Source organism: Phodopus roborovskii, unplaced genomic scaffold, assembly GCF_943737965.1.
Source record: "Phodopus roborovskii unplaced genomic scaffold, PHOROB, whole genome shotgun sequence".
In the NCBI taxonomy this organism is placed as follows: domain Eukaryota; kingdom Metazoa; phylum Chordata; class Mammalia; order Rodentia; family Cricetidae; genus Phodopus; species Phodopus roborovskii.
Window position 1 is genome coordinate 619,504 of NW_026126689.1, and position 12,856 is coordinate 632,359.

Here is a 12,856-nt window from a genome sequence, read left to right on the forward strand (position 1 = left end):
GAACTGAACTTACGTCCTCTGGAAGAGCAGCAAGGGTTCTTAGTCACTGAACCATCTCTTCAGTCCTTAGCCCAGGCAACTTAATAGATTCTGCCACAAACTAAAAAGCAAAAAAACGATGGCTGGGGATATACCTCAGAGGCAGAGAGCTTGACGTAGTATGTAAACCAGACCAAAACCTTTCCTCAAGAGAAATGCCCAAGCATTACAAGGTGGAGAGACTGTAGCATTACATCAGCATTGTGCTGTAGCTCATATGCACATGTATCAATACCTTAAGAATTATGGTCTTCTCATGCCGGGTGATGTTCACACTGTGGGGCTGTCCGTTGGCCATGTTCCTGTGATCTATATCGATATTGTATGGCTCTCTGGTTCCTCCCAGGTTGTACCGGATCTGCAAGTTTCCTATGGGAGAAAATGGAAAAAGGCCCAATGATTTTTTGCTGGAGGTTTATTTCAATGTCACCTCACTCAGTGCTGCAGCTCTGACTTCACATAAACTCTGCCCCTTCCCAACCCACGGCTGCCCACCATTCCAGTCTTGAATTTGGGTCTGCTACCCAGAGGCTTAGGATAGTAGTACCAGAATCACACATTTGCCAGTGACAAAAACCAGTGACCATTATCATCAAGTTGAAGCAGCAGATGGTATAAATGAGTGGAGATGGCGTTGGCAAATGAGGAGTAGGGACGGATACCATATAGTAGGATGGAGATGCCTGCAAGCCCACAAAATGCTACATGAAACAAAAAATAAATCTGGAGTGCAGGGACTGGAGTGCAGGGACTGTCTCGCTTCACCCGTAAAGTGTGACATTTGGCATACAAAGGAATCACGAGTCTTATTAAAAATAAACATAATTTGCAAAAGATAAGTGCATGGGATTTTGAGTGGCCTCACTGAGACCAAAGAGGCAAAGTAATGAATTTTATTCAAGGTTCAGGATTAATCAAACACGATTTAGGGACAAGATGGATGTCCCAGGTGTCCTGAGCTCAGTGATAGCTCACTTTGTCTTTTCTTCCCTCCCCCTCTCTCTGCAAAATGAGTACAATTTCTATTATTTATAATCTTATTTATAATTTATAAACATTAATGCCCTCTCTCTCATTTTAAACTTAAATTGCTTTCGTACACTTGGCATCTCAAATGTTAAAGATGGATCCAGCGATCTCTAGCAAGAGTTTGATTAACATGTCATCATTCCTTCTTGTCTCCCATTTTTTTTTCTCTTTTAAAGGACTGGTGTTCTAGTTTTAAATTATAAGGTTAAAAATTACAGTAACCAAAACTATGAAGCAAGCCAACGGAAGAAGGAAAGAAGCGGCTGGTGAGGCGATCTGGCTGATAAGGGTATATACTGTTCTCAGAGAGGTCCTAAGTTTGGTTCTCAACACCCAAAAATGGGTGGCTCATAACTACCTGTGTCTCCAACCCCAGGGAATCTGATGTCCTCTTCTGAAGTTGGCATGGATTATACACACACATGCTCATTGCTACATATATACATAATTAAAAATAAATCTTAAAAGGTGACCTGAAACTTCACCGTCTATAGAGATGACTACTCTAACCATTTTGACAATCTCTTCTACAGGGCTCCCTCATGCACACATCTAATACACAAATAAGTGTGACGATTGAAGTGACACCCTTCCGTACTTAGGCATTCTAGCACACGCCACTTAAAAATGTAAAACCGTTTCCCTGGAGGTGAAAGTTAACATAATCAAGAATGAATTGCATCCTGTTTTTGTTTTCTGAATAAAATTCAATAAACTACTATTTTTGAGGTTTTTTTTTTTTTTTTTTTTTTTTTTTTGTTTTTTTGGTTTGTTTTTTTGTTTTGTGTTTTTTTTTTTTTTTTTTTTTTTTTTTCAGACAGGCTTTCTCTGTGTAGCCCTGGCTATACTGGAACTTGTTCAGGAGACAAGGCTTGCCTTAAACTCAGAGATATGCCCGACTCTGCGTCCCAAGGGCTGGGATTAAAGATGTGAGCTACCACCCCCCCAGCTTTATTTTTGAGTGTTTAATCCTCACATTTAATCTTAAATTTCTTTGCTATGGCATTCCCACCAAGAACTTGTGATATTTGTCTCCTAAACGTGTCTACATTTCCAAATTCTTTTCCATCTCAGGATCCACATAGATTCCATTAGAGGAGATGATATGGCCTACTCTCTGCGGCCCAGTACCCTTTCCATTTACCATAGCCACACACTTTCCCATTTTCCAACTGCTCTTTCTGGGGCCTGGAGACCTCTGGAAGGGCATTCAGCACAGACGTGTATTTTTTGTGCCTTTCTCCTTCCTGGACACGAGGTCTACACCAGGCTTCTGGCATCTACTGCTTGGGTTTCCGCACTCATTTCTGGCTTCTTCAGAGGCATAGTCAGTCCTTCACCATCCTCTATTCGGTGCCCACACCCACCTCCATGGTCGTTGCATTCGGTCTTAGGCTTTATTAAGTGCAGACATGTCAGACCCAAAATTTGTAATTCAGCTAAACTTCTACCCTGATCTGACTCTTTCCAACCTTCAACTCAATAATCCTGCCTGGACGTCTCTTTGGCACCTTGGCCATGGCACTGACTCTCTGGCTCATCGTCGGTTTATGCACTTTGGGACACGGCCACTTCACACTTCTGGTTGTTTTTGCCATAACCTTAGCTATTCCCTTTCCAGTATTCATACACTGTAGGACATGCTTGTCTTGAAATTCGACCCTGGATCTTACCATGTTTTATTTATCCCATTTCTACCTGCAGAATATCCTTTGCCCGGATGGTTGCAGTAGCCTCCTCACTAAACTCTCTGCTCTTACCTCAGCCTTCTTCTACACCAGTCTGGCCTTTGCAGCTCTCTCACACACAGAGGTCAGAGTGAATCTCAGCTCACAATGCAGCAATGACTCTAAGGGGAAAATTCCAGTCTGTCCAGTGACTCCCTACGCCTTACGCGAATGTCAGTCTGCCTCTTTCTTGCTCACCTTTACACATCAGCCCTCTGGCTGCTTCCCCAGAAGCCCAGCAAGTTCCTGTCACTGGACTTCTACACTCAGGGCTCTTCTTTCTACAGTGTTCTGTCCCAGATTACTGCACAGATGATCCCTCCCTCATTCAGCTATTTTCTTTTAGGCCATATAATATGCCTAGCGATGATTCCCATGGCTTCTCCATGAAAGGGGGCTCACTCCTTTTCCTTGGCCGGCTCCTCCATTTCTGCCTTGTACTCCACCCCCATGATAGTTCTCGCCACACAACACATTCTAGATTCCACTTTATTCATTTGGCTGTCTTCTCTCCTTTCAGTGAGAGCTTCTTGAGAGCAAGCATTTTCATTTCTGCTTCTTGGGACTTTATAACCACGTTTAAAACATTGCCTGTTTAGTGGGTTACTTGTTGAATATGTTTGTGAATGGTCACCTTGCCTTTGTGCTTTCTCTCCAGTATTTTCTTTGTAAACCTGAGAGATCTTTTCAAAATACACACTTGATTATTTCTTTCACCAGTTCAATGCCTTTCAGTTGCTCGAAGAATGAAGGTTTATGTTCCTAATGTCGCTGTGGAATCCCATCCCCGGTGATCAGTGCTTGGTGCTTTATTTGCAAATCATGACACTTTCTCTCTTATATCCAAGCTATCTTGGGCCCCGCCTATTCTCTAGAAAATTCCATTTCCTTCCTACCTCCCAGCCTTGGAGGAAGCTGCTCCTTTCCAAGCTGTTCACCCTCCTCCCTCTAGTGTTCCCCTGACTTCCCCTTCATCTTACTAGCAAAAGAAATAATGATTATTTTTGCTTAGGGATGTAATCAACCAGGAGCTTGATAACATGTAGAAAACTAAAGTTGTCTTGGGTGGTGGGTGTGTGTGGGTGCGTGTGCATTTGCACACGTGTGTCTAAGCATGTGAAGGACAGAGGTTGACACTGAGTGTCTTCTTTAATGGCTTCCATTTTAATTTTTGAAGCAGAGTCTCTCACTGAATCTGGAGCTCATGTACTTGGCTACCCAGCGGGCACTGGGTTTACAGATACATGCTGCCACGCCCAGCATGCACCATGGGTGATACGGCATCCGGCTTAGGCATTAGGTATCTCAGATATGCAGCAGTTCATCATTCCTTTATGCATTTCCTTGGAACAAATGCATCCAGTGTCTATGCAAAGCACAGCCTCCTTCAGTCCCCAAAGTGAGCTGCCTGTCAGCCTGTGAAGAGTTGAATTCCAACACTGACAACTGTCTCAGATCCCCACCACGGGTCAGGTGCTAGGTGCAGATCTGGGGACACAGAGGCAAGTCAAAGAAAGGCAGCTTCCCTTGTGGGCTGGAGGTCAGAGGAGCTGGTAATAATGAGAAACCCTAACATGTCTCTTGTCCTGTTCATCAATGGCCCTTCTATATTTACCACCTATATTAAGTTATTTTCATCTTCTTTTTAATGGATTCTTCAGGCTTTATAAATATGATTTAAAAGTCTAGTAAGTGCTTCACATAATATTAGCAGGAATTATTTGCTCCGAGAAAAAGGGATGAGCTGAAACTTTGAATGTATAGGTAGTGACTATCTATAAACAATTATGGCAACATTCTAGTAGTAACATTTAAATGATTCATTTATTCCTTTCAAATAATAGCAGAAGAGGGTCACTAAGTGATGGTAGGGAGAACGTTTAATATTTATACATTAAAGTAAAATACTATTCAAATAGGGAGACACTTCCCTTCTTTTATCTCGCGTTCAGCTCCCAAGTGAATTAAAGCCGTTATAAGGAATTGCTCTTTTATTGGCTGCAGCAAATCACATTCTTAACAGATTTACTGTCTTCTGAACATCACCACTAGCGTCAGCAAGCACTTACAGGGCACCTACTGTAGGCAGGAAATGTAGTGCTGGGACTTTACATCTCCCTGGAAAGACGGCATATTAAATAACAGAGCCAAACAATGATATATTAAGCGCCAAAACAAATGAAACCGAAAATAAGCATAATTGGAGTTTGAAGCCAGAAGTCATCAGAAGGAGGTGAGGGCTGGTCAGGGCTCATAGCAGAAGGCACTGAGGTATTCACTACAGAAGAAAGTGAGGGAAATCAGGTCAGGGAGTGTTGTGGGCATGAGAGCTGAGCACGGATGGTCCCAGACTTTTTCTTTTTTAAACACCTGTTTCTTGAAATTGTAGGGCAAGAGATGTTAAGGCATAGATTGAGTTGGTAGACTCTGGCTAGAGTATCTGCTAATCCTTACATGGTGGTTTGAATGAGAATGGCTCCCTGGGCTCATCTGTTTGAATATTTGGTCTCCAGTTGGTGGAATTGTTTGGGAAATATTAGAAGGCTTGGGCATTGTTGGAGGAGGTGTGTTTGTTACTGAGGGGTGGTGGTGCTTTGAGATCCCATTCCCAATGTGCGCTCTTTCTCTCTCTCTCCTTCTTGTTTGTGGATTGGGATATCAGCTGCAAGCTACTGCTTCATCACCCTGCTTGTCGCCATGATGATGATGACAGACTCCCTTCCCTTGGAAACTATAAGACACAAATAATGCCTTCTTTCTAAACTCTCAGTTTTGTCACAGCAATACAAAAGTAACTAAGACACCTGATCTTGCATTATATGCTACAGAGCTAGAGTAGGCTGCCTTGCCTAGGTGTGAAGGGCATAGCCCCTGAAGTAGAGAAAAGGAAGAAATATGAATCTGACAGCATAGCGGGGGTGTGGCTCCCATCATTCCTCAGCAGAAATATAAGAGGTGGGACCACTAGAGTATCTGGTGAGGTGGCTACAAAGACAACCCATCGATCACTCTGTGGTATTCCAGTGTGCTTACTTTCCATGGCGTCACAATGAGGAAGATAGCAGGAAGCCTGAGTTAGAGGTTTGCTTTGGAGAGCAGTAGTGGGAGCAAAGATCATGGGTAAGCTCTGTGGGACTCATTTGCCTGCATAGTCCACAAGAGCAGGAAAGGTAGACAGAGTCAGTTGGGAAGGGGAACACAGCCTCTGAGAGGCAGTGGTGGTGGCTGTTAGGAGAAGGAGGTTTCAGGGAGGCTGACTCTTGGAAACAGAGAAAGAGCTTTTGATATCTGAAGGATATTTAGTTACAGCTTTTAAATTGTTTGTTAGTACCCTTCCCCACACATTGGCGTCTGCCAATGTGGTGGTTTGAAGGAAAACGGTCCCCAAAGGGAGTGGCACTATTTGTTGGAAAAGGTGTGGCCCTTGTTGGATGAAGGGTGTCACTATGGGGCTGGGTTTCGAGGTCTCCCATGCTCAAGCCACATCTAGTGAGAGTTCACTTCTTGTTGCCTTCAGAGCAAGATGTAGGGCTCTCCAGCGCTTTCTCCAGCACCACCATGATGATAACGGCTCCAAAGCTCTGAAACTAGCTCTCCTATTAAATGTTTTCCTTTCTAAGAGTTGCTGTGGTCGTGCGTTTCTTCACTGCAATAAAAACCCTAACCAAGACAATAGACCTTGCTGTTTCTTTCTTTTCTGAATGCTTTCTTCCAACTTTTTTTTTTTCCACTATAAATTTCAGTTAACGAAAAGATGTGGTATTTGGAGTGTGGAAAGATTACATTCCCCCCCCCCAATACTTTAAGGATGGTTTTCCAAAACCCCACAAAGAAAACATCTAGTTTTGATTTCCAAATACATCCAGCCTATTTTGGGGATGCCTGTGAGGGAGAGCTCCCAGCCTGGATCCAGACACCGGCACCCAGAGACCTCCCCCCTTACCCTTCACCAGCTGATTATGCAAGACTCTTAATATTTCTGTACCCCAGCCTTTCCATCCATCCCGAGGAAAGGATGAGAATCGTGTCTGCCCCATAGAGTTGTGAAGCTCATCAGAATCAATGCCTCTAAAGCACTTAGGAGAGTGCTGTGCACAGGTGAGTTCCATTAACTGGTAACCATTACTGCAGAATCGATCAAATGAAGCTCTTTCTCGTGATAAATGCCCCCACAGGAGCACCATGCATGTAATGCGGACACAGGCAATGTGCACGTGAATTATCACGTGTATAGCTTGGAAGCAAATTTCAGCATGCGAGTGACAGAGGAGAAGACAGCATGGCGTGCGGTGGTACATGCTCATCAGATTCTTGACACTTTCAGGGCGACAGACTCCTCTTGTGAGACACAAGAAGCCACAGGCTGGCTGTCCGCTGGGAAGCTGGTACACAAGGAACATCAATGGATTGAAACACCCACTGAGCCTGATCCAGGCCAGTAATTGACTGAACCCCTGAAGAATGGGGGGGGGGTTGAGTATTCGTCTCTCTTGAGCTCTTGCTTTCTGGTTTTACTTACTTGTTTATTATTTTTTTTATTAGAAAAGTGACATGTACTCAAAGTGAGAGTCTGACATGCACTTGGGAGGAACAAATCATGCACATCTAACCACAGTCTGTGCTCACATTGTTACATTGTTGCTCTTCTGGCCTATCCATGCATGTTTCGTAGAGCTAAGCTGATGTCATGTATTTAAGGCTGCGTCTTGCCTCCTCTTAGTGTAGCCTTATATTATATGAACTGCCTCTATGTCTTTAGTTATTTTTCGCAAACATTATTTTAATGTACACATAATGGTCCATAAACCAGAGGCTTTCCTTTACATTACTTTACTAAAGTGGACCTTCTATGTTCTTTCCAGCTTTTATTTTCATAAGCAATACTACAATGAATATATTCTTGCTATAGACTCTGATCTGGGGCTTTGTTCATTAATAATAAGAATTCTCAGTGGGTCCAGCACTAGCTACCCAAGTGAGAGGACCCAACTCTGGATTCTCAGGGCCCACGGAAGGTTGGATCCAGAAGCTTATGTCTGTAACTCCAGCATGGTGATGGCGAGATGGGAGGCAGACAGGAGAACCCTGGGAACCTCTAGGGATCTCCCATCAGGCATATGTAGTGTGAACAGTAAGAGACCCGGTCACAAAGGAGAGGCAAGGCAAGGGCTGAGAGACTTTAGGGACGGAGATATTTCTCATTTTCTACTTTCACTGAGACTTCTCCATTTCACTGGAATCCAATGATACATTACCTCAAATCAGGACAGTCCATTCAATAATCTATGATTAGTCTCACTGCTTCAGAGTGTGCCACTATTTAGCAAAAGTAATGGTTTGGCAGGAACAATCATTGCACATGGGTTCCATCATTCATTGCTGTAATTACTCAGTGGGAAAGCTGTCCTTCTCAAACACTCACAACTAAACACTGAGTAGGACTGGAATCCAGATGCAGAGAGGGAGGACAAGACTGGGCTGCAGAAACCCACAGAGACAGCTGACCTGAACAAGGAGGAGCTAATGGGCCACTAGACTGATAGCTGGGAATCCAGCATGGGACTGACTCAGCCCCCCTGAACGTGGGTCTCAGCTAGAAGGCCTGGGCAGTCTAAGGGACCTCTGACAGTGGAACCAGGATGTATTATTCCTATTATTCCTGGTGCACAAAAGGACTCTGGGGGCACATTCCCCGTGGAGGGATACTCCCCTATCCTAGAGACAGGAGAGAAGGCCTAGTCCCTACTCCAAATGACTTGACAAATTTAGATGACCCCTCCTGGAGGGCATCAACACTACATGTGGAGTGGGGGGGATGGAAGGGGAGGGTGGTCAGGGAGCATAAGAAGGTGGGAGAGAGGGAAAGAGGGAGGGAGGGAGGAAGAGGGAACTGGGATCAATATGTAAAATAAAAATAAAAAAATTATAAAAAATGAGAGAGAAACATAATCACAGAATACAGAAGGATAGCCTACATCACCCCTGGAAATATATTTCTTTGTCATAGAAAAAAACAAAACAAAACAAAACAAAAAACTATCCTTCTGACTTCCAGAGAGCAACGAGGTTCAAAGGAATCAGGCTGTTTGCTCAGTGTCCCATGGGGGGAATAAGTCACCAATCGAGAGCAGTTCTGACTCTAACATTTTCGTCTGACCACTGTTTGACAGTAGGAGGCCAGGCATGCTTGTCCTTACCTGTGGGCTTGACCAGCACAGCCAGGAAGTCAGTGGTGAGGGAGCTGACGTAGAGGAGGATGCAGGGGGCCTTACTGGTGCTGAAGCTGAAGTGAATCTGCTCCTGGGTCAGGTCTGGAGACAAGGACTGCAGATCTGCAGAGTTCTCCGTCCTGCCGCCTGTGTCTCTAGCAGTGACCGCCGGTGCCTGGAAGTTATAGCGCAGCCACATGCCCTCTTCAAAAAAGGCACCAACATCTGTTGAGAAGGAAAGACAAATTTGAAAAACTGTGAGAGAGATCTGAGGTCTATGCTAGCTATGCTTTGAGTTTGGGTTGAACTGTTGTCATTAAAAAAAAGAAAAAAAAAACATGGCATGTAGCAGAGCCAGGAAACCTGTAAAATTAAAGAAAATTGTAATAAAACAAGCTTAATATGGAGGTGCATGCCTGTAATCCCAGCCTCAGGAAGCTGAGGCAGGCAGGAAGCGTTCCTGTTCAAGGCCAGCCTGGGCTGCATAGCAAGACATTGTCTAGAAATATAACAAGGAATACAAGTTGAGAACTAGTATTATATTAGTAAATAATATATGATACCCAATGGCTTTCTGGCTGAAGGGTCTACTTAAAATAAGGACATAATTATAACACAAACTTTCTAAAGGAACCCAAAGAAAAATACTCCATGAGAGTGGATTTGATTTGGCTACCCAAATAGCAAAGCCCCGGATGGGCTCTAAGACTCAGGAAGCTTTGAGGGCTTGTTAGAGGGATGTTAGAGAAACCTGGTTTCAATTTCAGCTCTGTGGTTCCTGACCTGCCTTAACCAACATCTATTGGCTACAGTAGTTTGTCTTGGAAGCAGAGAATAATTAGTACTCAATAAATAGTACCTGCTGGTATTGCCGTCCTTATTACTAAGAAATTATTAGAAAGGTCCCTGGCTCTCACTGAGTCAGCCCCTTCCCACAGTCTAATGAGAGATAATTGCCTTGCAATCAGTTCCTGGCATGCAAGTCCTCCTGTGGATTCCCCACTGTCTGCTAACCACTGTCTTGAAATCACCAGAAGTCACTTGAAGGCTGAGCCACCCTAGAGATGCCCTTGGGCTTCACAGCCCTGCTTTCCTGCTCTCTCCATACCATGTCCCCAGAGTATTTCTCTGATGTCATTTTCGATGCATCACATTATTACTGCAACACTGGACAGCCATCTAAATTAACCCAGTGCAGAACATATTTCATAAAACACTACTCCATGCTGTAATTAGTAGGACATGACAAGTTTTTAAAAAGTTATTATTCTTGTTTTTTTGAGACAGGCTACTCTTAAATTTGCTGTCTTCCTGTTCAGCCTCCCGAGTGCTAAGATTGCAAGCCTGTATCACCATACACCACAGTTTTCATTATTTATTTATTTATTCATTCATTTATTGAGTGTGTGTGTGTGTGTGTGTGTGTGTGTGTGTGTGTGTGTGTGTGTGTGTGGTGCATCTTGTGTGCCACAGTGCATATGTGGAGATCAGAGGACAACCTGTGGGACTAGGTTTTCTCCACCGTGTGGGTCCCAGGACAGAACTCAGGTCTGAGCCATCTAGCCAACCCTAGCACTTTAGTTTTTTTAGTCACATGCTTTCATCTGTGAATTCTGGCATTTATTATCCCTGAAGAAGCAATTACATAAGAGTGGAGTCAGATACCCTGGAGAAACTTTCAGCATCGACAGCCAAAGGCACTAACGTGGGTCAGTGACTTGAAACTCTTTATTGCCTTCTTTGTGAGCTGGTGGTCCTGGTGGGTGGCTGTGAGGATTCAATGTCTATGTATGGGTGACACGGTGCCTGGTAAGAATGGGCTCATCTAGGTGTCAAGACTGCCTACTTCTGTCTGTTATGGGTGGCTGATGTTGCCTCTAACTGCACATGTGCCCCACTCCAGTGTCAGGCCACAGGGGGCACTGTTACAGATTTCACTCATTCTCACTCAACTGTGGAATTCTCACCACAGGAAGCACTATTTCTTTTACTGGCCTTTTTGCCACAAGGACATTTGTAAATGTGTGTGTTTGGATGTATAGATGGTATTGTTAAGGTGACGGGAGGTGAACTTAAAATATCTAGTAGACATAAAAGGATAGCATTGTAGGGGTACATTTTACAGTTAAGGATTGTCTTGTCAGAATACCGAAGGAATCCTTATTTGGATGGAGGTACATGGTTGGACATACATTTTATTCATGATAACTGCTGCATGCTTACAGGGATGCAAAGATGAGTAAATGCAGCCCCTGTCCCTGGGGACCTTCTTGCATGGCAATGTGGTATGTGTGGGAAGAGACCCTCAGCACAACATGGTAGTGTCATTGTTCCAGCACACACCTACTGACCAGGGATGGTGTTGGATACTGAAATTTCCATCCTTGCTCTTAAGGAGCTCTTGGTCTTGGGGAGTATTTGCATAATCAGGCAAATAGTAATGCCCGAGGTGCATAGTTCCAGGCTGGATTCCAAGATGAGGTACACAGGTTCCCTGGGACACAGTGACTGCTGCTCTGTGTCTAAGGCCAAGGAAGACTTCCTATGGGAAAAGACATTGATGCTTGACTCCAAAGAATCAGAGATGATAGCTTTGTAAAGGTGGGGTCACGAAGCTTCCAGAATGTATAGTAGGGTGTAGAAGAGAGAAGGGGGCAATATCGTAACACAGGCTGGTGAGAAGAGCAGAGTCTACAGCATTTAAGCAAATCAGAGGCAGGCTGGAGAGGAGGCTATGCAGCCAAGACAGACATACCAGGTGTTTGCAGAGGGTAGGGTTAGCAGAGGCCAGTCACACAGGAAAAGATACTATAGATGCAGCAATCCCTTTGAAAAACTTGAGCTTCTGTGTGTCAAGATATCTCCAAGCATCGTTTCCCCAGAGCTAGGACCTGACCTTTCTCTGATCACCTCCTTTAGGACCCATTAAAATGCTGGTTCCCCAATCTGGGGTTCAGAATTGAACTCAGAAGTTCTGACTCAGTGGGCCTAGACAGTCAGCACTTATACTAGGCTCCCATGTGATATGCATGCAGCATTTAAGATCCTTGAGGTAGAAGGTGAGTCAGAATGGTACTGGATGGAGCAGGTAGCTGAGTGCTCCTGCCTCGATGATGTTATAGATCCACCCTCTGGAATACCCAGAGACAGCGATCGTTTCACAGAAGATCATGGAAGGAAAAGTCAGAAACCTAAAGACCTTACATAAACAATCCGAAAACATGCCTCAGAGAATTCTTTTGTATATTTTGGAGTCATCATTTCAAAATTTTATGGATTCATATCAGCTTTGGAGGAAGGAACAAACCAGGCTTAAGTGTATTACCCTGAAGCCACATCATAAACCAACTGTTAGACTGAAGCCCTGGAGCAAAGTAAATCATTTAAGGCTTCAAGTGGCAGATTTACTGCTGTTATTCCCTTGTTTCAGATTGGGATACATTATTATCTCTAAAGTAACGTCTCCATCCCTTGTGAATGAATAACTAGAAGAATCCTAATTTAACAATGCCCACATAACATCATTTCCTTCATTAAATTATCCAAAAGTATTTAGAATGCTATTCAACCCCCCCTCTCTCTTTCTCTCTCTCTCTCTCTCTCTGTGTATGTGTGTGTGTGTGTGTGGCTATGTTCATGCTGTGGTAGGCTTCTATAGGTCAGAAGACAATATTGAAAGTTTGTCCATGCCTTCTACTTTGCTCGAGACAGGGTCTTTTTTTTTTTTTTTGTTCATTGATGCATGTGTCAGGCTAGCCGCCTGTGAGCTTTAGTTCATTATCTTTCCTCTGCTTCCTAACTAGGACTGTGCTGGGATTAGAGAGTTATATGTTCTACTGTATGTGGCTCTTA

The 12,856-nt window shown here is 43.9% G+C and overlaps 1 protein-coding gene across 1 annotated transcript in view; it reads right to left on the reverse strand.

Annotated features, from left to right (window-relative positions):
- Cntnap2 (contactin associated protein 2) overlaps window positions 1-12,856 on the reverse strand; it is a 1,802,334-nt gene that overhangs the window by 138,274 nt on the left and 1,651,204 nt on the right. The window contains 2 exon segments of the mRNA XM_051174658.1: window positions 275-408; window positions 8,993-9,229. Of these exon segments, the coding sequence (XP_051030615.1) occupies window positions 275-408; window positions 8,993-9,229 (371 nt within the window).